At 38.2% G+C, this 26,543-nt stretch overlaps 1 protein-coding gene across 8 annotated transcripts in view; it reads left to right on the top strand.

Annotated features, from left to right (window-relative positions):
• Positions 1 to 11,034, top strand: part of LOC144980958 (blastula protease 10-like) — a 38,293-nt gene extending 27,259 nt beyond the window's left edge. Inside the window, exons 9-15 of one of the 8 annotated variants that reach the window (XM_078928969.1) lie at positions 1,479 to 1,625; positions 3,817 to 3,936; positions 5,417 to 5,596; positions 7,620 to 7,709; positions 7,883 to 8,026; positions 9,618 to 9,727; positions 10,901 to 11,034. In XM_078928969.1, coding sequence (XP_078785095.1) covers positions 1,479 to 1,625; positions 3,817 to 3,936; positions 5,417 to 5,596; positions 7,620 to 7,709; positions 7,883 to 8,026; positions 9,618 to 9,727 — 791 coding nt within the window. In that variant the 3' untranslated portion in view covers positions 10,901 to 11,034. Of the gene's footprint in view, positions 1 to 1,478; positions 1,629 to 3,816; positions 3,937 to 5,416; positions 5,597 to 7,619; positions 7,710 to 7,882; positions 8,027 to 9,617; positions 9,763 to 10,895 lie in introns of all 8 variants that reach the window. The other 7 variants (XM_078928970.1, XM_078928967.1, XM_078928964.1 and 4 more) reach the window with 7 other exon arrangements.
• The last annotated feature ends 15,509 nt before the right edge of the window (positions 11,035 to 26,543 follow it).

Genomic DNA, 26,543 nt, shown 5'->3' with positions numbered 1-26,543 from the left:
GTGTTTTAAAAATATCTTTGGGGGTTTTCGTTTTCAATTCAAAATTGTTGAAAGAGCTGAATTCGGGCTACCGTGTATTTTACATATCTCCGCCTTGATCAACTTTTTTTTTCATCGACTTCACATAGTATTTTGATTTTAAACTCCAACGTGTAAGCACAGTGCTTTCTTTTAGACATCTTTTAGTAAAATGTAAAGCTAAAATAAGATCGAAAGTTCTTGTGCGATAATTGATAATGAATGATGCGCGGCTACTCAGAGGTGAAGTGAAATGGAAATGATAAGGCGTGTCAATGCTAAGCTGTCTACTACACACCTCTCTTTTGTTGAAAAGCCATTAGGTTCAAAGGCCTAATTACATAGAACCTCTCTCTCTCTCTCTCTCTCTCTCTCTCTCTCTCTCTCTCACACACACACACACACACATACACACACATTCAATCAAAGTGGAAATGAAATGGCATGTCAATGGTAAATTGTCTACCACCCCCCTCCTTATTGCCGTGTTGAAAATCCTGTCATTTCCAAAGCATCAACACACGAGCGAGAACATCTCGCTTGCGTGATTCTACACCCCAACTCCCTCTCTTTCCTCATTTTTCGCCTGCCAGTCACCCGTTGTCTTCCTTTTCCAGTCTGCAATCGTGGTGCTGGCCAAACCAAAGTGCAGTTATTGAACTGTTTGCCTACCCCCCACCCCTCACCCTTATCTTATACTTACGCTCTTTGTTTTAATATCGCCGGGCATTATTATGTGGGGCCACCTTCCTGAATTTTTGAAGAAAAATAGAGAGAGAAAAGGGGAAGGTGTTCTCAAGTTGTTTCGGTTTAAAGAAAGTCCTTCTTAGAAGTATTTTGGTTCATCGTAAGAATTAGTACAAAGATAATGAAGAAACTAGTACAATTTATTAAATCCTTTGCGGTTTAAGGTATTTTTCGGTTTATCGTCTTTCGGTTTAAAGTAATTTTACTGCATATAATAAAATGATTTAATTTTGATAAAAAAGATATCTCAATTATGATAAATTTGACTCTATTGAAAACTAACAATTAGAACTGTACCAACTTTCAACTATTTACAAATAGAATGCTTTTAAAAAGCGACCAGGAGTACCTAACTTGTTTTGTATTGAATCTTCAATAGCTGAAATCGTTTCAGGTTGTCCAATTCTTTATTGCTTTCAAAGTCGTTTGACGATTTGTATTTAATCGAGATAGACTTTACATACAACCCAATACAACTTAGCCTTGTTTTGGCTTATTATCATCATGATAATTTCTTCGATCAACTCACAAACTCTTTCCAAATAAGGAGCGACTTGAGAGACTTAATTATCATATTATATCCAAAAAGATTTGACGGCAAAAGTATGTTTATGAATCAGGTTGCCATTTGATGGATTTTATAGCAGTTGGTTAGAAATATTTTGTTTTCTATATTGGCCAAAGTTTGCAATGTAATTTCTGTTTACCTTCAGAGCACTGTTCAGCTGACCAATCGTGCAAGGATCCCGGATTTTTGGATAAAAACTGTCAATGTGTTTGTCCTCAAGGAGTTGATTGTGGCACTGGTGGTGGTGGCGGTGGAAGAACAACTTCAGTACCAAATACTACTCCTGTGACAAGTAGCAAGTTTTTACAATGCACGATTAGCTTTCAATGTATTCTATCTGCTTCATAGAACCGAATTAACTCTAATTTATTCCAAATTTAGTTGTAACATTCTTTAAGTCTTTTGAGGATGATGAAATCATGAAAAGCATTTTCAAATCAATAGAAATCAACAAAATATTATCACATAAACGAAACGGATTTGGAAAGAATCAGTAGAGACTGCTATCAGTAGCAGAAGAATGGATATTGATCCAAATGAACAGACAATAGGTCACATAACCCGGAAGAGACTCGATTCTATTGGGGGCCTAAAACTGGCCCTCATTGAATCTGTACGAATGACGAAACGTTTAAAACGCTTTTTAAAAGTGCCTCTCTACAACTATTTTTATTGAGAAATTATATTTTTCACGATTCTAGTTTAAATGATGATAACTAACCTTGATTATAATTGCTTAAATCACACATGGGTTAATTAAGGGCAATGCAAATTGATAGTTATTATATTGCAAACAGTACGAAATATCAAGAAGGAACCCCATAAAATCTGAATACTTCTATTTCTATGACAAATTGCCATATTTATGGACAATAAAGATCTATTATTATTATTATTATAATTATGATGATGATAATAATTAAAATGATAATAAGATAATAATAATAATAATAATAATAATAATAATAATAATAATAATAATAATAATAATAATAATAATAATAATAATAATAATAATAATAATAATAATGATAATAATAATAATAATAATAATCAGGATGATTATCATGACACGATTACTACTTATTACTAAGAAGACTATATCTATTTCATATTTAATTGTTATTATTTGTTAGTCCATATTCTCCATTAGCATTGACATGTACTTTTAATCAAAGTCTATTAACTTAAGAGTAATAGTAGTGAGGGACAGAAATGCTATTATTCTCATTGTTGGAATATAACTTGGCAAGTAGTCAAGTAAGAAAGAGAAAGTGAAAAATATCCAAATATAAGGGTGTCTACTTACATGTCATGAATATCACAACCAAAAATTGATCCTCAGAAATATTTAGGCCAAATAAGAAATACACCATAATCTTAATCCATTGGAAGAATAATCCAGATGATTCCATTTCATGATACAATGTGTACCTCACTCTGCGTTTAACGGGCTTGTGACCGTCACATTCAAAATGTGGCCGCATTAAGTTTTTTTTTTTAAATAAAAAAATAAATGCAGATAAATACATACATGGCCCTGTAAGTAATATTGGCAATTCTGAGGATATAAGAACAAAATTATTTGAAAGTGTCTCTGAAATTCGAGAATTAATATTCACATTCATGGACATAAAAATTTTGCAATAATTCTTTAGCAAAATATTAACGAGTCTTGAAATTGCAGCGTCTGGTATGAAACAGTCCAATCTGAAAAAACGAGGAAATTCTTTGAATAAATTGAGATATCTACGCCTACATGATAGCTCCACTGCCTGTCTGAAATATATATCCTATGCGCTAGTCCGTGTTCATGAAAACAAGTCCATGACCAGCACGCTCGCATTTAATTGTTATTATTGTCTTCTCTAGTTGCCTTTCTTTCGTCCATATTACTAATTATTTTCCCAATCGTTTCGGATTTTACTTCTCTAAATTAACATACTTTATATCGGGAAAATTTTTCTTTTATTCCTTTAATGCTCGGATGGCAGGTAGGATCAAAAATTACATTACTTCCTATGTCTTTCGTACCGTTAATAAAAAAGGTATTGCAAACTGAACATAAGAGTCCTATTCATAAAAGAATATGTTGCAGAACAATGAGAGAAGCCTTAAATTACGAATTTACGATCATTCAATATATTCCAAAGTGCATGTTTAGAGCAAAGTAAAATTTGGCAAGCAAATAGTTGCAAAACAATAAGATAGGGCTCAGAGTTGTTCTTTTTGGCGAAATGCTACGTACATTAATCGAGAAGGCACAATGACATTTTTCTCCCTCACAACCCTTAAGATCATGAAAGAAATACGAAAGTTAAAAAAAAGTGTTGACGAAATGAAGCGGATTGAAGGCATGTGACTGAAAGTGGTCATTCCAATAAAATGCATATTGTTTAAGCTGTCCCCTTTAAATAACTATGAGATTAGAGAGCAAAAGAATATGTGTTATTTAATATTGTTACCATTTTAAAAAATTGCAGGATGTACCAACACATGGCCTGGTCATCAGTGTGACAGTTGGGCGGCCAGAGGGGAGTGTGATGCAAACCCCGGATTTATGAGGGTGAATTGTCAAAAGTCTTGTAACTCTTGCCCGACAGGTAAACTATAATAATATATTCATGCTCATGGCATTGCCGGTATTTATCGTAAAAGGGAGAATGGTGTGGCTTACCGACCATGCCGCTGTTGTTGCTAGATAAAGATCTGAAAAAGTGTGTATGAAATAGTGACAGACAAAACAATAAGAAAAATACTGGGGATCGAACCTGAAACTTGCTAATTACCGGTCAGTTTTGCAGCCATTACACCACAGAGGTTACCGGATAGTTATGACGATTTTAATATCTATAATATTCTTTACAAGAGTACGCGTTTTACGCTTGCATCACAGAATACAAACACTGAACACAATATGACGATGGCATTCAATAGAGAGCAGGGCTGGTGCAAGATAAAGAAGATCTAAAAAAAGTGTGTATGAATTAGTGCCAGATAAAGCAAGAAAGAAGAATACAATTTAAAACAACATTCAAAAACTGACTGGGGATCGATCCTCAGACCTCCTGATTATAGGTCAGACTTGCTACCATTACAACACAGGTCACTCGATAGTTGGGCGGATTTTATTGCCTCTATTCTTTACAAGGTGTGAGTATTACATGCTGTAACTCAGCTATCGGGTAACCTCCGTAGTGCAATGGTAGCACGTCTGACCGGTAATCAGGATGTCTGAGGTTCGATCCTCAGTCAAGGAAGAGTGATTTTTTTTTTTGGTATGATTTTTTTCCTTATATTATCTTTTTAGTTTTGTTTGACACGGTTTCATGCACACTTTTAATATCTTTATCTTACACCAGTGCTTGTTCTCTAATTTATCAATTTGATATTTTCAAAAATAAAAATGGACCTACTCTAATGTCTTCGTCCTCGTCTATCTCTCGTAGTCCCATGTTCAATTCCCATTGGTGCCCAACCCTATAGTCTTAGGTTCATTCTCCTCTGGTGCTCAAATTCCATCGTCGTGCTTCAATTCCCACTAGTATCCATCTCCCATAGTCCCAGGTTCATTTCTCACTGATATCCTATTCCCATAGTCCCAGGCTCACTCCTCACTGGTGTACACTTCCCTGAGTCCCTGGTTCACTCTCCACTGGTATCTTCCTCTCGTAGTCCCAGGTTCAATCCCCATTAGTTCCCACCTCCTATAGGTTCATTCTCCTCTGGTGCCCAAATCCCATGGTCCGGCTTCAATTCTCACTAGTATCCATCCTCCTCCTCCCATAGTCTTTTTCCCCCCCATTTATCTCAATTAAAGTTGTTTTTGTCGTTTAAATAGACACACACACACACACACACACACACACACACACACTCACCTACACACACATGCACAGTCACACACAATAAAATTATGTTCTTCAGAATACCTTCATAATTTTCATTTATTTTTACCAGTGTCAAATGAAGGTTAATTTTTAATATCTTTTTTTTTTTTTGCGAGAGAAGAAACCCAACCAACCTCAGTGGTACCAGGTCTTATCATGTAGTCTGATACATTAGCGTCATTTTATTCCTCAGGACCTCCTACGACGACGACTACGACAACTACAACGACAACAACCACCACACAACCCCCGACGACCACCACCTACATGCCCTCACCGCCGCCATCTGGTTCCACAACAACTTACATGCCGTCACCACCTCCCTCTTCTACCACTATCTCACCTGCAACAGGAATTACCACACCTACAAGACGTAAGCACTTGTTTTTGTTTTTAAAAAAAATTCAAATGGTACTCAATACATTTCAAAATACTTTGCATACGTCTCCCGTTAGACCAGCACCAATTTAAAAAAAAAGAAATCAAACTCATAGTAAACATCTTCATGTCAATTGTAAACACATTGCATTGTTAGCTGTGACCACAGAAGTCAACCTTAACACTTTTATAGTAGAACTCTCTGGTCGTGACTAACCTCTGGTTATTCCTCCCTGTAATCGCTTTCAAGATTGAGGTAATTATTGCACAATACCAGCTATTGTATACCCTCCTCGCTGAAATTTGTCGCAACTGATTTTACTGATGTAGGTACATCTATTGTGCATTGCTTCTTGGAGCTCGATGTCGTTAGCCTGCCAAAATCGTTTCAGGTGTATGAAAAGATAAAAATCACATAGCGTTGAATCATGTGTATATATGGGGGGGGGGGGGGGGGTCAAAATCTTTCAAAATGTTTCCAGTTAAAAGATGAAAACGGTAGGGGCTGCCTGAAGCCGGTGATCGTGAAAATGGTTGTATGAAAATGCAGTATACTGCAACCAATTGTTGTGCTGACGAAGGGTTTGTACCCGAAACGTCCATTGTCTGTTTTGTTCCCATACGAAGCCTCTCCATTTTCACTCTTTCGACAGTTAAAAGATGCAATCAGGTTTCTTCCTGTTAAGGTAGCCGTGTCTAACGATTGCCGAAGAATACCAGAACTGAGCATCCCACATCTCATGATTTGAATTGCTCGCCTCAATTATTATTATTATTATTATTATTATTATTATTATTATTATTATTATTATTATTATTATTATTATTATTATTATTATTATTATTATTATTATTATTATTATTATTATTATTATTATTATTATTATTATTATTATTATTATTTAGAATTTCACAGGATTTATTGTCATGCCTCGGGGCATAAAATTTACTAACAGGATTCCCTTATAATCCCAAAATATAGTGCACATATTGTTTTTTTTTTTTTCTAAAACTAAAACTGATAATGGCAGACTTAAAGGTATTTTGGTGGTGGCGAGTTTATATGCTTCCATGCCAAAGTCCGCTGTGGAAGCTCAGGTGTGTCATACGCAAAGCTGCCAACTTCAATCCAAGAAAAGGTGTAAGGTTGCTTTTAAAAAAGAGTAAGAATTAGAGTAAAGGTGTACAATTTGGAAATGTAACCCATCATTCCTATGTTTGGTAACAATGGAGATAAATAATTCTTGTAGGAAGTTTATGTGAGTGACAAATTTCATGAATTTCAGGAAAAATTGCAAAATATCCTTTTGAAGCGAAGCAGACAAAGCACTTAAACTTAAATGTAATAAATAATTACTTATTAAAAAATACAATAGACCTTGATTAAGACCGTCACCCTTAAGACCCGACAAAATTGGCCGTCTTTGACAATACTTAAAGATTTTCACTCGTAGGGTGAGACGAACGAGAATTTTTGATCGCGTGATCAATTTCTCTTTCCCGTTCTCACAACAATTCAGAACGAAGATGGAGCCTGTCTTTTCACGTTAGATGAAAACGGTTAGGAATAATTGTGCTTTGATTTTGATCAATTTGCGTCAAAAATAAAATATGTTGCAGAAATTGCCATTTGATCCTTTTTTTGTTCGCGGGCGTAAATCGTTGACATTGCGCTTTGTTTGGTAAAAATCGGACAAAATTACGACTTTGGTGTGGAAAATGACTTTCATGAGCCGATTGTGTCATTCGTGGTATCAATTTTATTGTATATAGAGAAAGGAACTTCAGAGTTATTTTTTTCCGACGCGAAACGATTACTTTGTATCAGATATTGAGCACCAAGAAAAATATTTGGTAAATAAATATGTTACTTTACCGCCACCATCTACTCGTGTGGAATTGTGAGTCAAGCAAGTCCATTTAGGCTAGGGAGACCAAGATTTTTCCTTATTATTATTATTATCATCATCGTCGTCGTCGTCATCATCATCATCAACATTCCCCTATTCATGTTGCAGCAACAACGAGCACAGGTGCAACAGTAACAGGACCATCCGTTACCACATCTCCTCCAACTACAAGAACAACGACGACTACCACTACCACACGTAAGGCAACAAAAATTATTACCTTTCGCAATGTGCGTCTTTAAACATTATATCTCGTATTATAATACACGAATGGCTAATTTGAAAGCTATCATCATCATCATCGTCAACATCATTATCGTCGTCATCATCATCATTATCGTCATCATCATCTTCATTATCATTATTCTCAGGGCCATGTGTTAACAGCTGGGGTGACTACGACTGCAACAACTGGGCCAGGATTGGCGAATGCTCCCGAAACCGTGACTGGATGAGGCAACATTGTACTCGTGCCTGCAGAGCCTGTAGCGGCGGCGGTGGCACGGGAGGTGGAAGTGAGTCGTTGTCTTTTTATTTTTATTTTTTTGGAGTCTTATTCACTCTAATAATCATCAAAATCATTGATCATAAATACAACATACATGCTGAAAGTAATTAAACGTGCACTTATTTCATATTTAAAATAAATAATTAAATAAAATTCCCATTAGGGGAAATTTGTCTATCAGGTCTATTCCAAGGGAAGGCTGGAATAACCCAGGCGTCAGCCGCAGTGCAGCGCCGCAAACTGAGCTAGGGCGAGGTGGCTTTGCTCAAGGCCACACAGCGCAGCGGGTATTCGAACTCGGTACCTTTCCGGTACGAAGCAAAGACAGTACCGCTGAGCCACAAATAATGTTGTCATCTGTGGGGGCAAAAAAAAAAAAAATTAGAAAATTGTAAAGAAACTTTTCGTGCACTACGTCACTAATTACGAACGCCATGGAGAAAAAAAAAAATCCTACGTGTACTTTTACGTGCACATAATATGTTAAAACTGTACATCTTATGACAGCACAATATGCATAGAGACTACCATTCTGGACTGATCGATTAAAGTTTGGACAAAAAGAGCAGGACATCTGAATTTGAAATTCACCCTGAATCTAGCTTTCTAACTGTTGGTTTCTCTGTCTATCAATTTCTATATCCGTCTATCTATCTACTTATCTCTCTCTCTCTCTCTCTCTCTCTCTCTCTCTCTCTCTATATATATATATATATATATATATATATATATATATATATATTTATATATATATATATATACATATATATATATAACATATATATATATATATATATATATATATATATATATATATATATTTATATTTATAAATCCAACCATATCTGTCTATCCATTAATCTATCTATCTTTCTGATAGTGAATGCTTGAAACAAAATTATGCTTGGATTAAATTATGAATAGCCCATTTTATCAAAATGTTGAGCACTAATACTAATATTTCATGGTGTTTGTTTTTATTATTTTATATCTATCTATCTCTCTATCATCAATATCTATTACTATTATATATCTATCTATATATCCATCCATATATATCTATCTATCAATCTATCTATTAATTTATTTATTAACTACCTATTTTCCTGAAAATAGTGATTGGTTGAAACAAAATTACACTTGGATTATATTATGAATAGCTCATTTTATCAAAATGTTGAGCACTAAAAATCCCATGGTGTTTGTTTTTATTATTTTCTATCTATCTATCAATTTATATATATATATATATATATATATATATATATATATATATATATATATATATAGATATATATATATATATATATATATATATATATATATATATATATATATATATGTATAAATTCATCCATATCTATCTATTACTATTAATTTATCTATCTACCTATCTTCCTGAAAATAATTAATGCTTGAACCAAAATTATACTTGGATTATATTATGAATAGCTCATTTTATCAAAAGTTGAGCCCTAATATTTCATGGTCTTTGTTTTTTATTATTTTCTATCTATCTATATATATTTTTCTATCTATCTATTCATCCATAATTTTGCCACTTTACATATATTATTTATATTTCATTTCGTAATCAGATTGCCAAAACAGGCACCAGTATTGCAGCTATTGGGCAAGAACGGGATACTGCAACTCATATTATACGAGAACCCATTGTAGAAAGGCTTGTAACCTGTGTAACAGTTAGGTGAGAACCTATTCATAGTTCTCGGATGACAAAAGGTTCGCCCTCTTTATATTATTAAGTGTTCAATATATTTTTAAATCTCCTGTTTATGTGACAACGTATGATTAACACATAGGAAGAGACATGCACCCTGTTTGGGTTAGAAAACTGTTTTGACAACGACATCTCTGGGGTCCTCGAATTTAAAATCCATCTTTGATTGGCCGAAGAAAATGTGTGTTGGAGTTGGAGGTGTGTGTCTAATCACCTACTCACACTCTCAGACTTGATTTAGACTGTGTCTCGAGTCCAAGAACGTGCAATGACTCACGTTTATCACTATAACGAACGCCACAGAATTTTGCCAAATACTAATTTATCGAATTCTAATTTTAAAAATTAGACTTTTGCTCTTTCTCCTCTCTTTCTAATCGAATCCGCCAACGTCGGTTTGGACGAATTCAATCCCTCGAGGGGGCGGGGTGAGAAGTTGCCAGGCTTCTCCACCAGTAAGAGGAGACACTGGGTGGTAGCGAATCGGCTTTGGTCGAGAACCAGCCTCATGGCAAAATCGCTTCCTTAGTGGGGACTTTCCACCTGTCCAACATGTAGCTACCCGATGTGGGAAAGAACCCGAAATCGCAGAGCATCTAGTTGACTGGTGTGGTGTGACGAAGCTCCCGGGCAGGTTTGCGACGGTGCACGAATGCAATAACTGGTGCGTCCGCGGTTCTGTGTGGATGGGAAAGGTGACTATACTGTACGGTACTTTAAAATGATATACGGGAAGGACAAAAATGAAGCATTGTTTTGATACCTTTTCAGTCTACACCCTTGTAAAAAAGGATTTGCAAGTTATTCGTATGTACACATTTGCAGATCTGTTAACCGAACGCAATAATAGGTTTGTAATGGACAGCATTTTGTGTTGGCTTGAGAGTATTTCCAGTCCATTAACACAATGAGACATAGCAACTTGGGTTATCAGACCTGTAAATGAGTACATGTTGTCGTATACCGTATATATCACTATCAATGTGTAAATATTTAACATGGGCGCTGAAAACGATGTATCATCATCAGCATCATCATCATCTCAGGCATACTTTAATTCACAATTGAAACACTCATTATTTTATACACTGATTTTTATTCACGGAAATGTTTGTATCTTTTTTCTTTCGGGCAGAGCAGCTGATCAGGAGAGAATGCAGGGCTTGCGACCATTTGGATGTTTTGCTTAGATTCCACGAGCAACCGTTTTTGTAATTGATAGCCATCTTTTTATCCCGTTATTTTTTTGATTAATAAACACGATAATTGTCATATATTGGGTTTTAACTTCTTCTTTTTTATGTTGAAAAAGATTTAAGGTACATTATGGGATGAGTAAATTTGATTTGATTTCTTAGCACAACTTTTAATAATTGTAATCCATATGTCCAAACATTGAAAATGATAACTCGAAGAGTGTTAAAATATCAAAATAGTCTGTTTTTGTTGTTGTATGGGAATCATGGCGGTTATGACACTTACGTTGAGTTAAGAATTAGAAGTTAAACCCCACTTGCGCACAACGCGAAAAGGACGGTGAGGTTCAAAGGTCAGTACAGCACTCGCTGGATCCTAACACGCTCTCGGGAGAAGCTAAAAAGCGTGCTAGAACTAGAAATCCGATGCTCACGTCATATCGAAATATTATATTTATATAGAAAAAAAATCTGTCATTCAGCTCCAGCGTGCGTATTGTAGAGCTTGCTGAAATTTAGTTTGCTAGAAGAATCCAGCAAGTACTGTACTTAAAACACTCCTGGATTACTGACAGAAAGGTGCACAAAAATGTGGTGGTGGGGTGGGGATAATTGACCTTTCGTGCTTAATGGTCACGTGACCTATTATTCCTGTACATGTCTGGCTAATGTAATGGAAATCTGTTTTTACTTTAATCACATTGTACGAGTCCCGGGTTAATTAAACAATATCCAACGCATATAACTTTGAAAATTGCGTCAGTTAACGTATAATTTATCGATAAATAAAGTTATTTTTTTATAATTCGTGTCGGTGTATGTGAGTGTGTTTTAATGATGAAGCAGCCGAAATAACCTTTATTTTTTTCGGTTTTCATTTTGGGGTGACTTTTCAGCTTTTGTCTTGTTCATTGAATTTTTGATTTCATCAATTTATCAATATATTTTATTTCAAATTTGATTTGTCTCTTAATGTCTCTTTATTGCTAAACAAAAAAAAAAAAAGTGATCGAATTTTCCAGTCTAGGGCATTGTCTATCACTACTAGATACTTATAATTATCCACAATTTCAACAACCTCATTTTTTCAATTTTGATTGGTCGATGTTGTTCAGCATGGATCCGAAAGTCCATGATTAGTTATTTTTGTTTCCTTCTATAACAGTATTATCTCGAAATACAACAGGATCAATTCCATGTGAAGAGAAAAAATTCAATTGAAGGTTATGGGACAAGTGTCCTATTTTTAGGAGTGCATTTTGAGACAACACAAGAGGTCATAATTTTTTATTGAAAACAAAGCAAAGAGATCATACCAGATTAGTTTTGTTTCAAGGGCTTTACGGCGCTTGCGACACGTTTAGGTCATTTCAGCATAATAAAAAAAGGTTGAAAATGGGATGGTAAACAATTCTAGATTAACAATTGAAGGCACGCGAGAAAAGGTAAGATAAAGGAAAATGGTTCAAATATGGAACAGATGAATATTCCAAGAGTATGCTATGAGTGTAATTAGCTTGAGACCACCTAAAAGTCTCGTACCGTCACAAATACAGGACCCCATTTACTAAAGGGAGTACACTCAAATGTAAATAATTATGCATTAAAAAATGAGAGTACATAACAGAGATATGAATTACAAGGAATAAAAAATATCACCTCAAAAATTTACACCATGCATTTGACTGTTTCCCTTCTCAGTCAAGGACAAAACGAAGTAATCCCATTCCAAGTCAAAGACACTAAGCAACTCAAAATACATATTATGTAGGGGGATAGAAGTGACCTCATGCCAACTAGTGCGGGGCGGTCCTTGGCAAGCTTAAGGACCACGGTCCTACGGTCCTTGGGAAATGAAGACCGCAAGGACCGGTCCTTTTCGACATTGAACATTCCTGAGAGACTGTTGGAAATTAGTGCCGCGCTGAAGACCGGTCTGGACCGCGGTCCGACGGTCTTTTAGCTGTGAACCGAAGACCGGTCCCAGAGGGGAAGACCGGCGGCGGTCCTCACTTCTTATCACCTTTCAACTAGTGCGGGGCGGTCCTTGCAAGGACCACGGTCCTACGGTCTCGCGCCATAGCCTACTACTTCCCCAGCGATTCGTTGCTTCGGTTGCCTATCTTCCACCAATCACCACCCATCCTACTTAATTAATCGCACCCAACCCCTTTGCCATACATAAACGACACAGACGACCATACAGGCAGACGACCACCAACCTCCACTCCGCAAACCGCCCTTTCGTGTGTGAGATGGGGGGAACAGGAGGCGCACGCCTTGGACGATTCCATTATACGGGGTAAATTTCAAAATTTACTACACCATAATGATCGCAATGACAATGATCTATGGTGAAGGCATGACCCCTCTTCTCTAATGGGTTATTATTGTTTGAAATGTATGCGACTACAAAAGATGTGTGTGTTTGTGTGTGTGTGTGTCGAACCTAGCAAGTAGCAAATCCGATTTTTTGTTTTCTTTTGTCCATCTCTTGTCACCACTCCTTTCTATCGCAGTGTTGTCATTTAAAATAATACAATAATATTAAAATTTCGTTTGGTGTTTTTACTAATCAAATAATATGAGTTTCATTAGTTTCTTCCTTCCAAAAAACCCAGTTATAACGTCTGAATTTTAAAAAAGTCCAATAGAATATTTGGGGACCCCGATAGCTCAGTTGATAGAGCACTCTCTTTATACGCAAAGGGCCAGAGATCGATCCCGGGTGCAGTCGATTTTTTTCTGAATCCCTGTCTACTCAGCAATGAATGGGTAGCTGAGTTTGTTAGATCTGGCGAAAAGTCACCATCGACCCCTCTTATCACCTCATCCACCCCCTCTTATTATAACTTCACGTCTCTCTCTTACTCTCAATGCTCGCTGCCCTCTAATGTGTGTGTGTGTGGGGGGGGGGGGGGTAGGAGTTGCGTGTGTGTATCAACGCCACGAACAACTCGATCAACGCCTTGGGCGATGCCATTATCTCCGTTAATGGGGATAAATTTCAAATTTTATTAAATTATCGAAGTAACAATGAAGTACGGTGAGCAAATAAAGAAGGCATCACCCCTCTTCTCTAATTAGGTTACAATTTGAAATGAGTGTGACTACTCCGTGTGTTTTACTCCTGTAGACCACGGTTTTCATCGTGTAGCGGTCTTTAACGGTTCAAGAATGAACGATCCCACGGTCTCAAAGGTCAAACCGGTTCGAATTTCCAACAGTCTCTCAGGAATGTTCAATGTCGAAAAGGACCGGTCCTAGGACCGGTCCTTGCGGTCTTCATTTCCCAAGGACCGTAGGACCGTGGTCCTTAAGCTTGCCAAGGACCGCCCCGCACTATTGGAAATTCGAACCGGTTTGACCTTTGAGACCGTGGGATCGTTCATTCTTGAACCTCTAACCTAATTAGAGAAGAGGGGTGATGCCTTCTTTATTTGCTCACCGTACTTCATTGTTACTTCGATAATTTAATAAAATTTGAAATTTATCCCCATTAATGGAGATAATGGCATCGCCCAAGGCGTTGATCGAGTTGTTCGTGGCGTTGATACCCACACGCAACTCCTACCCCCCCCCCACACACACACACACACACATTAGAGGGCAGCGAGCATTGAAGAGTAAGAGAGAGACGTGAAGTTATAATAAGAGGGGGTGGATGAGGTGATAAGAGGGGTCGATGGTGACTTTTCGCCAGATCTAACAAACTCAGCTACCCATTCATTGCTGAGTAGACAGGGATTCAGAAAAAAATCGACTGCACCCGGGATCGATCTCTGGCCCTTTGCGTATAAAGAGAGTGCTCTATCAACTGAGCTATCGGGGTCCCCAAATATTCTATTGGACTTTTTAAAATTCAGACGTTATAACTGGGTTTTTTGGAAGGAAGAAACTAATGAAACTCATATTATTTGATTAGTAAAAACACCAAACGAAATTTTAATATTATTGTATTATTTTAAATGACAACACTGCGATAGAAAGGAGTGGTGACAAGAGATGGACAAAAGAAACAAAAAATCGGATTTGCTACTTGCTAGGTTCGACACACACACACACACACACACACACACACACACACAAACACACACACATCTTTTGTAGTCACATACATTTCAAACAATAATAACCCATTAGAGAAGAGGGGTCATGCCTTCACCATAGATCATTGTCATTGCGATCATTATGGTGTAGTAAATTTTGAAATTTACCCCGTATAATGGAATCGTCCAAGGCGTGCGCCTCCTGTTCCCCCCATCTCACACACGAAAGGGCGGTTTGCGGAGTGGAGGTTGGTGGTCGTCTGCCTGTATGGTCGTCTGTGTCGTTTAGTGTATGGCAAAGGGGGGTGGGTGCGATTAATTAAGTGGGATGGGTGGTGATTGGTGGAAGATAGGCAACCGAAGCAACGAATCGCTGGGGAAGTAGTAGGCTATGGCGCGAGACCGTAGGACCGTGGTCCTTGCAAGGACCGCCCCGCACTAGTTGAAAGGTGATAAGAAGTGAGGACCGCCGCCGGTCTTCCCCTCTGGGACCGGTCTTCGGTTCACAGCTAAAAGACCGTCGGACCGCGGTCCAGACCGGTCTTCAGCGCGGCACTAATGCCAACCATGGGAGGTCAGAAGACCCTACCCAGTCATACAAGTCAGTTTCGGAAAGCAAGAATGCAAACCATCATACACTCCCTGTAAGATAAAACTATGTAACCATGACAATATATGTGAACGGTAGATTGATGGACTTTTGAAAATCAATAAGCCAATTGTTGGTGACTCGATGAATGTCATAACTGTCAGATATTTCATATACTGTTAACAAATTATCCCAATACATGCATTGCGCTGCGAAATGCCACAGGACAATGGTTCGGGAAATCTGGACCATTTAATGTTTTTGTGATGCAGAGTTGAAAAACTCAAGTTAAAAAAGGTGTAAAGTGTAAAGCCCCCCATAGACGCCGACATCCGCTGGAAGCGGGACGGATGACCTATCGCTGTGACCCGATCCCTGCGTTTATCGCAGATGATTTTTGCCCACATACGGGGAGATATTTTTTTGAGCCGATCGGCGATCGGGGCGTGGCAGTATAAAAAAGTGGACAATTTTTTTCGGATTTTCGCTGTTTTCACGTCGGATTCGTGATCAGCGTCAAATTTACAATAGGTTTGATACTAAGAACTGTGTGTTTACTCCAAAAATTGGTGAAATTAGAAATAAATTTTAATTAATAGTGAGGCTATGTGGCCGACAGAACCGATCCCAGTTACTGTCTGTTATTCTATCTTTCGTCTTGCGCACAATAGTGATTACTTCTCACTAAATTATATCAATTAGACTGTTGAAGGAACGAAATTGATATCATTCCACTCTATGTTATTGTATTAAGGCAGTCATTTTGGTAATTAGTTCTCACTAAATTATATCAATCAGACTTTTAACGTTCAAGGTTACTCGTAGTTTTGTATGACGGTACGTTATTTCCGACTGGTGGATGTTGTGATCATTTTACCTAAACTCATAGCATCAATAACCGTCCAAGATATTCGCATCATATGTAGCAATAACTATAATAATATAACATGTCGAGAGAGAGAGAGAGAGAGAGAGAGAGAGAGAGAGAGAGAGAGAGAGAGAGAGAGAGAGAGAGAGAGAGAGAAGAGAGAGGGGAGAGAGAGAGAAAGAGAAAGAGAGTAAAATTTACTTGCGCTATATATACCGCTATATTCAATAAAGGTGCTCAAATCACTTTATAAGGGTCTTTGGCCAACATAAAAACATGTTAGACGAGACATGACTGTTAAGCGATATTGCAATTGTTTCCCGACAGAGACGACGCTGTAAACAGCGAGGTACTCATTTTAACAGTGAACAAGGTGAGAGAATGCGAGTAAAGAGCCTTTTCCAAGGACTCAATTATGCGCCACTCAGAGCGGGACTCGAATCCAGTACCGTCCGATCCAAAGGCGAGTGTCATTTCACAAGATCACATGCATAGCCGCACAAAAAAGTGATGAGAGAATAGATTCATATGTATTGAAGGAGGAGAGAGCGGATGGAGTGAGTAAAGTTCTTGGATATTTATAGAAGGAACCAAATTGACGTCACTCATCTCATTGTTATTGTTTTTAGACACCCATTTTTATGATTAGTTCTCATTAAAATATATCAGACTATAACGTTCAAGGTTCCATGCAGATCTTTGGGCTGGAGTGATATTTCTGGCTGGCGGACTTTGTGAGTATTTTAATTTAACACAGAGCATCAATAGAAGGAATGAATTTGACGTTAGTCAACCCGTTGTTATTGCTTTTAGACAGCATTTTATAATTAACTTATCACTAAGTTATATCAATCAGACAATGAACGTTCGCGTTTGCAGTTTTGTGTGTTAATGTTATACCCCGATGGAGATGTCGTGAGTATTTTTCCAATACGCATAACATCAATACATTTGCAATCCGATTTAAGTTTAAAAGCAACGTAGACCACGGAAATTTTTCCATTTTGTGGACAATAAAGATTTGTTATTTATCGTCATTATTATTATTATTATTATTATTATTTATAAAACAAATCGACAGTGTTCCCGTGGCAGGTGAAACGGGTACTCCTCGGGACTACCGCCACCACACACACGCACACAGCTCTTTTTTTTGGGTGGGGGGGGGGGCGTTGTTTGTAGAGTATAATTCAGGGTTACAATGCCCACCCCTGTCATCACGTAGTCAAGACTTTTTGGCATCTGCCAATCCCAAATGTCTGTGTCAAGGTCGACCGTCATGTCGCGTCAACGGGTGAGGAGGAAAGAAAAAAAAAGAACTGGCATATTATTATATCATTACATTGAAAATTATGAAAACTATTTTTTATTTTGTATGAAATCCTTTATAAATTTTACGATGATCAAGAACGAAACTTTTGCCATCTACCTCTTCCTGGCGCAACATTTATAAAAATATTATTAAAAAAAAATAATAACACAGCATTTATTTGGCGCAATATCCACGTGCTCAAAGCGCTTTACAAGGGGTCCCAAGGCAACAGCAATATTAAACTTGAAAGACGAGACATGACGTCTGTCAGGCGATGTGACATTTTTTCCTAACAAATTCAACGAACGGCCATGTACTCATTTTACACCTGAGTACGGTGAGAAAATGTGAGTAAAGAGCATTTTCCAAGGACTCAACTCTGCGCAACGCAGAGCGGGTCTCGAAACCTGAACCTTCCGATCTGGAAGCGAGTCATACCACAAAACAGGGAGGAGCACTGTTCTGTCGGCCACATAACCTCAATATTAATTAAATTTTTTTTCTAATTTCATCAATTTTTGGAGTAAAAACATAGTTCTTGGTATCAAACCTATTGTAAATTCGACGCTGATCACGAATCTGACGTCAAAACAACGAAAATCCGAAAAAAAATTGTCCAATTTTTTATACTGCCACGCCCCCGATCGCCGATCGCCTCGAAAAATATTAAGCAAAGCGGGCTTTGCGAGCGATGGACCGTACCTAGGTTTATCGGGCAGGTATTTGGCCACACACATTGCGTTTTCACCCCGGTTTGCCTGATCGTGGTTCGGACGCCTATCAAAACCGTGCGTGTATGGAGCCTTTAAAGCCCTCTATAGACGCCGACATCCGCTGGAAGCGGGACGGATGACCTATCGCTGTGACCCGATCCCTGCGTTTATCGCAGATGATTTTTGCCCACATACGGGCAGATATTTTTTTGAGCGATCGGCGATCGGGGGCGTGGCAGTATAAAAAAGTGGACAATTTTTTTCGGATTTTCGCTGTTTTCACGTCGGATTCGTGATCAGCGTCAAATTTACAATAGGTTTGATACTAAGAACTGTGTGTTTACTCCAAAAATTGGTGAAATTAGAAATAAATTTTAATTAATAGTGAGGCTATGTGGCCGACAGAACCGATCCCAGTTACTGTCTGTTATTCTATCTTTCGTCTTGCGCACAATAGTGATTACTTCTCACTAAATTATATCAATTTGACTGTTGAAGGAACGAAATTGATATCATTCCACTCTATGTTATTGTATTAAGGCAGTCATTTTGGTAATTAGTTCTCACTAAATTATATCAATCAGACTTTTAACGTTCAAGGTTACTCGTAGTTTTGTATGACGGTACGTTATTTCCGACTGGTGGATGTTGTGATCATTTTACCTAAACTCATAGCATCAATAACCGTCCAAGATATTCGCATCATATGTAGCAATAGCTATAATAATCTAACATGTCGAGAGAGAGAGAGAGAGAGAGAGAGAGAGAGAGAGAGAGAGAGAGGGGAGAGAGAGAGAAAGAGAAAGAGAGTAAAATTTACTTGCGCTATATATACCGCTATATTCAATAAAGGTGCTCAAATCACTTTATAAGGGTCTTTGGCCAACATAAAAACATGTTAGACGAGACATGACTGTTAAGCGATATTGCAATTGTTTCCCGACAGAGACGACGCTGTAAACAGCGAGGTACTCATTTTAACAGTGAACAAGGTGAGAGAATGCGAGTAAAGAGCCTTTTCCAAGGACTCAATTATGCGCCACTCAGAGCGGGACTCGAATCCAGTACCGTCCGATCCAAAGGCGAGTGTCATTTCACAAGATCACATGCATAGCCGCACAAAAAAGTGATGAGAGAATAGATTCATATGTATTGAAGGAGGAGAGAGCGGATGGAGTGAGTAAAGTTCTTGGATATTTATAGAAGGAACCAAATTGACGTCACTCATCTCATTGTTATTGTTTTTAGACACCCATTTTTATGATTAGTTCTCATTAAAATATATCAGACTATAACGTTCAAGGTTCCATGCAGATCTTTGGGCTGGAGTGATATTTCTGGCTGGCGGACTTTGTGAGTATTTTAATTTAACACAGAGCATCAATAGAAGGAATGAATTTGACGTTAGTCAACCCGTTGTTATTGCTTTTAGACAGCATTTTATAATTAACTTATCACTAAGTTATATCAATCAGACAATGAACGTTCGCGTTTGCAGTTTTGTGTGTTAATGTTATACCCCGATGGAGATGTCGTGAGTATTTTTCCAATACGCATAACATCAATACATTTGCAATCCGATTTAAGTTTAAAAGCAACGTAGACCACGGAAATTTTTCCATTTTGTGGACAATAAAGATTTGTTATTTATCGTCATTATTATTATTATTATTATTATTATTTATAAAACAAATCGACAGTGTTCCCGTGGCAGGTGAAACGGGTACTCCTCGGGACTACCGCCACCACACACACGCACACAGCTCTTTTTTTTTTGGTGGGGGGGGGGGCGTTGTTTGTAGAGTATAATTCAGGGTTACAATGCCCACCCCTGTCATCACGTAGTCAAGACTTTTTGGCATCTGCCAATCCCAAATGTCTGTGTCAAGGTCGACCGTCATGTCGCGTCAACGGGTGAGGAGGAAAGAAAAAAAAAGAACTGGCATATTATTATATCATTACATTGAAAATTATGAAAACTATTTTTTATTTTGTATGAAATCCTTTATAAATTTTACGATGATCAAGAACGAAACTTTTGCCATCTACCTCTTCCTGGCGCAACATTTATAAAAATATTATTAAAAAAAAATAATAACACAGCATTTATTTGGCGCAATATCCACGTGCTCAAAGCGCTTTACAAGGGGTCCCAAGGCAACAGCAATATTAAACTTGAAAGACGAGACATGACGTCTGTCAGGCGATGTGACATTTTTTCCTAACAAATTCAACGAACGGCCATGTACTCATTTTACACCTGAGTACGGTGAGAAAATGTGAGTAAAGAGCATTTTCCAAGGACTCAACTCTGCGCAACGCAGAGCGGGTCTCGAAACCTGAACCTTCCGATCTGGAAGCGAGTCATACCACAAAACAGGGAGGAGCACTGTTCTGTCGGCCACATAACCTCAATATTAATTAAATTTTTTTTCTAATTTCATCAATTTTTGGAGTAAAAACATAGTTCTTGGTATCAAACCTATTGTAAATTCGACGCTGATCACGAATCTGACGTCAAAACAACGAAAATCCGAAAAAAAATTGTCCAATTTTTTATACTGCCACGCCCCCGATCGCCTCGAAAAATATTAAGCAAAGCGGGCTTTGCGAGCGATGGACCGTACCTAGGTTTATCGGGCAGGTATTTGGCCACACACATTGCGTTTTCACCCCGGTTTGCCTGATCGTGGTTCGGACGCCTATCAAAACCGTGCGTGTATGGAGCCTTTAAAGCCCTCTATAGACGCCGACATCCGCTGGAAGCGGGACGGATGACCTATCGCTGTGACCCGATCCCTGCGTTTATCGCAGATGATTTTTGCCCACATACGGGCAGATATTTTTTTGAGCGATCGGCGATCGGGGCGTGGCAGTATAAAAAAGTGGACAATTTTTTTCGGATTTTCGCTGTTTTCACGTCGGATTCGTGATCAGCGTCAAATTTACAATAGGTTTGATACTAAGAACTGTGTGTTTACTCCAAAAATTGGTGAAATTAGAAATAAATTTTAATTAATAGTGAGGCTATGTGGCCGACAGAACCGATCCCAGTTACTGTCTGTTATTCTATCTTCGTCTTGCGCACAATAGTGATTACTTCTCACTAAATTATATCAATTTGACTGTTGAAGGAACGAAATTGATATCATTCCACTCTATGTTATTGTATTAAGGCAGTCATTTTGGTAATTAGTTCTCACTAAATTATATCAATCAGACTTTTAACGTTCAAGGTTACTCGTAGTTTTGTATGACGGTACGTTATTTCCGACTGGTGGATGTTGTGATCATTTTACCTAAACTCATAGCATCAATAACCGTCCAAGATATTCGCATCATATGTTGCAATAGCTATAATAATCTAACATGTCGAGAGAGAGAGAGAGAGAGAGAGAGAGAGAGAGAGAGAGAGAGAGAGAGAGAGAGAGAGAGAGAGAGAGGGGAGAGAGAGAGAAAGAGAAAGAGAGAAAAATTTACTTGCGCTATATATACCGCTATATTCAATAAAGGTGCTCAAATCACTTTATAAGGGTCTTTGGCCAACATAAAAACATGTTAGACGAGACATGACTGTTAAGCGATATTGCAATTGTTTCCCGACAGAGACGACGCTGTAAACAGCGAGGTACTCATTTTAACAGTGAACAAGGTGAGAGAATGCGAGTAAAGAGCCTTTTCCAAGGACTCAATTATGCGCCACTCAGAGCGGGACTCGAATCCAGTACCGTCCGATCCAAAGGCGAGTGTCATTTCACAAGATCACATGCATAGCCGCACAAAAAAGTGATGAGAGAATAGATTCATATGTATTGAAGGAGGAGAGAGCGGATGGAGTGAGTAAAGTGCTTGGATATTTATAGAAGGAACCAAATTGACGTCACTCATCTCATTGTTATTGTTTTTAGACACCCATTTTTATGATTAGTTCTCATTAAAATATATCAGACTATAACGTTCAAGGTTCCATGCAGATCTTTGGGCTGGAGTGATATTTCTGGCTGGCGGACTTTGTGAGTATTTTAATTTAACACAGAGCATCAATAGAAGGAATGAATTTGACGTTAGTCAACCCGTTGTTATTGCTTTTAGACAGCATTTTATAATTAACTTATCACTAAGTTATATCAATCAGACAATGAACGTTCGCGTTTGCAGTTTTGTGTGTTAATGTTATACCCCGATGGAGATGTCGTGAGTATTTTTCCAATACGCATAACATCAATACATTTGCAATCCGATTTAAGTTTAAAAGCAACGTAGACCACGGAAATTTTTCCATTTTGTGGACAATAAAGATTTGTTATTTATCGTCATTATTATTATTATTATTATTATTTATAAAACAAATCGACAGTGTTCCCGTGGCAGGTGAAACGGGTACTCCTCGGGACTACCGCCACCACACACACGCACACAGCTCTTTTTATTTTGGGTGGGGGGGGGGGGGGGGGGGGGGGGCGTTGTTTGTAGAGTATAATTCAGGGTTACAATGCCCACCCCTGTCATCACGTAGTCAAGACTTTTTGGCATCTGCCAATCCCAAATGTCTGTGTCAAGGTCGACCGTCATGTCGCGTCAACGGGTGAGGAGGAAAGAAAAAAAAAGAACTGGCATATTATTATATCATTACATTGAAAATTATGAAAACTATTTTTTATTTTGTATGAAATCCTTTATAAATTTTACGATGATCAAGAACGAAACTTTTGCCATCTACCTCTTCCTGGCGCAACATTTATAAAAATATTATAAAAAAAATAATAACACAGCATTTATTTGGCGCAATATCCACGTGCTCAAAGCGCTTTACAAGGGGTCCCAAGGCAACAGCAATATTAAACTTGAAAGACGAGACATGACGTCTGTCAGGCGATGTGACATTTTTTCCTAACAAATTCAACGAACGGCCATGTACTCATTTTACACCTGAGTACGGTGAGAAAATGTGAGTAAAGAGCATTTTCCAAGGACTCAACTCTGCGCAACGCAGAGCGGGTCTCGAAACCTGAACCTTCCGATCTGGAAGCGAGTCATACCACAAAACAGGGAGGAGCACTGTTCTGTCGGCCACATAACCTCAATATTAATTAAATTTTTTTTCTAATTTCATCAATTTTTGGAGTAAAAACATAGTTCTTGGTATCAAACCTATTGTAAATTCGACGCTGATCACGAATCTGACGTCAAAACAACGAAAATCCGAAAAAAAATTGTCCAATTTTTATACTGCCACGCCCCCGATCGCCGATCGCCTCGAAAAATATTAAGCAAAGCGGGCTTTGCGAGCGATGGACCGTACCTAGGTTTATCGGGCAGGTATTTGGCCACACACATTGCGTTTTCACCCCGGTTTGCCTGATCGTGGTTCGGACGCCTATCAAAACCGTGCGTGTATGGAGCCTTTAAAGCCCTCCATAGACGCCGACATCCGCTGGAAGCGGGACGGATGACCTATCGCTGTGACCTGATCCCTGCGTTTATCGCAGATGATTTTTGCCCACATACGGGCAGATATTTTTTTGAGCGATCGGCGATCGGGGGCGTGGCAGTATAAAAAAGTGGACAATTTTTTTCGGATTTTCGCTGTTTTCACGTCGGATTCGTGATCAGCGTCAAATTTACAATAGGTTTGATACTAAGAACTGTGTGTTTACTCCAAAAATTGGTGAAATTAGAAATAAATTTTAATTAATAGTGAGGCTATGTGGCCGACAGAACCGATCCCAGTTACTGTCTGTTATTCTATCTTTCGTCTTGCGCACAATAGTGATTACTTCTCACTAAATTATATCAATTAGACTGTTGAAGGAACGAAATTGACATCATTCCACTCTTTGTTATTGTATTAAGGCAGTTATTTTGGTAATTAGTTCTCACTAAATTATATCAATCAGACTTTTAACGTTCAAGGTTAATCGTAGTTTTGTATGACGGTACGTTATTTCCGACTGGTGGATGTTGTGAGCATTTTACCTAAACTCATAGCATCAATAACCGTCCAAGATATTCGCATCATATGTAGCAATAGCTATAATAATCTAACATGTCGAGAGAGAGAGAGAGAGAGAGAGAGAGAGAGAGAGAGAGAGAGAGAGAGAGAGAGAGAGAGAGGAGAGAGGAGAGGAGAGAAGAGAAAGAGAGAAAAATTTACTTGCGCTATATATACCGCTATATTCAATAAAGGTGCTCAAATCACTTTATAAGGGTCTTTGGCCAACATAAAAACATGCTAGACGAGACATGACTGTTAAGCGATATTGCAATTGTTTCCCGACAGAGACGACGCTGTAAACAGCGAGGTACTCATTTTAACAGTGAACAAGGTGAGAGAATGCGAGTAAAGAGCCTTTTCCAAGGACTCAATTATGCGCCACTCAGAGCGGGACTCGAATCCAGTACCGTCCGATCCAAAGGCGAGTGTCATTTCACAAGATCACATGCATAGCCGCACAAAAAAATGATGAGAGAATAGATTCATATGTATTGAAGGAGGAGAGAGCGGATGGAGTGAGTAAAGTTCTTGGATATTTATAGAAGGAACCAAATTGACGTCACTCATCTCATTGTTATTGTTTTAGACACCCATTTTTATGATTAGTTCTCATTAAAATATATCAGACTATAACGTTCAAGGTTCCATGTAGATCTTTGGGCTGGAGTGATATTTCTGGCTGGCGGACTTTGTGAGTATTTTAATTTAACACAGAGCATCAATAGAAGGAATGAATTTGACGTTAGTCAACCTGTTGTTATTGCTTTTAGACAGCATTTTATAATTAACTTATCACTAAGTTATATCAATCAGACAATGAACGTTCGCGTTTGCAGTTTTGTGTGTTAATGTTATACCCCGATGGAGATGTCGTGAGCATTTTTCCAATACGCATAACATCAATACATTTGCAATCCGATTTAAGTTTAAAAGCAACGTAGACCACGGAAATTTTTCCATTTTGTGGACAATAAAGATTTGTTATTTATCGTCATTATTATTATTATTATTATTTATAAAACAAATCGACAGTGTTCCCGTGGCAGGTTAAACGGGTACTCCTCGGGACTACTCGCATTCGCAACCCCCCCCCCCCCCCCACCACCACCACCACCACCACACACACGCACACAGCTCTTTTCTCTTTTTTTTTTTTTTTGGTGGGGGGGGGGGGGGGGGGGGCGTTGTTTGTAGATCATAATTCAAGGTTACAATGCCCACCCCTGTCATCACGCAGTCAAGGCTTTTTGGCGTCTGCCAATCCCAAATGTCTGTGTCAAGGTCGACCGTCATGTCGCGTCAACGGGTGAGGAGGAAAAAAAAAAAAAAAGAACTGGCATATTATTATATCATTACATTGAAAATTATGAAAACTATTTTTTATAAGAATACGACCTGAAGGACGAATAAGCACTCCGATTTTTTATTTTGTATGAAATCCTTTATAAGTTTTACGATGAACAAGAACGAAACTTTTGCCATCTACCTCTTCCTGGCGCAACATTTATAAAAATATTATTAAAAAAAAATAATAACACAGCATTTATTTGGCGCAATATCCACGTGCTCAAAGCGCTTTACAAGGGGTCCCAAGGCAACAGCAATATTAGACTTGAAAGACGAGACATGACGCCTGTCAGGCGATGTGACATTTTTTCCCAACAAAGACAACGAACGGCCATGTTCTCATTTTACACCTGAGTACGGTGAGAGAATGTGAGTAAAGAGCCTTTTCCAAGGACTCAACTCTGCGCCACTCGGAGCGGGTCTCGAAACCTGAACCTTCCGATCCGAAAGCGAGAGTCATACCACTTCATCCATCACAAAACAGGGAGGGGCACTTTTCTGTCGGCCACATAGCCTCAATATTAATTAAAATTTATTTCTAATTTCATCAATTTTTGGAGTAAAAACATAGTACTTGGTATCAAACCTATTGTAAATTCGACGCTGATCACGAATCTGACGTCAAAACAGCGAAAATCCGAAAAAAATTGTCCAATTTTTTTTACTGCCACGCCCCCGATCGCCGATCGCCTCGAAAAATATTAAGCAAAGCCG

Source organism: Berghia stephanieae, chromosome 10 (genome assembly GCF_034508935.2).
Source record: "Berghia stephanieae isolate SIO BIC M18660-M18661 chromosome 10, UCSD_Bste_1.3, whole genome shotgun sequence".
Classification (NCBI taxonomy): Eukaryota; Metazoa; Mollusca; class Gastropoda; order Nudibranchia; family Aeolidiidae; genus Berghia; species Berghia stephanieae.
The sequence above is the reverse complement of the archived record's forward strand: the minus strand, read 5'-3'. Positions and strand labels throughout refer to the sequence as shown.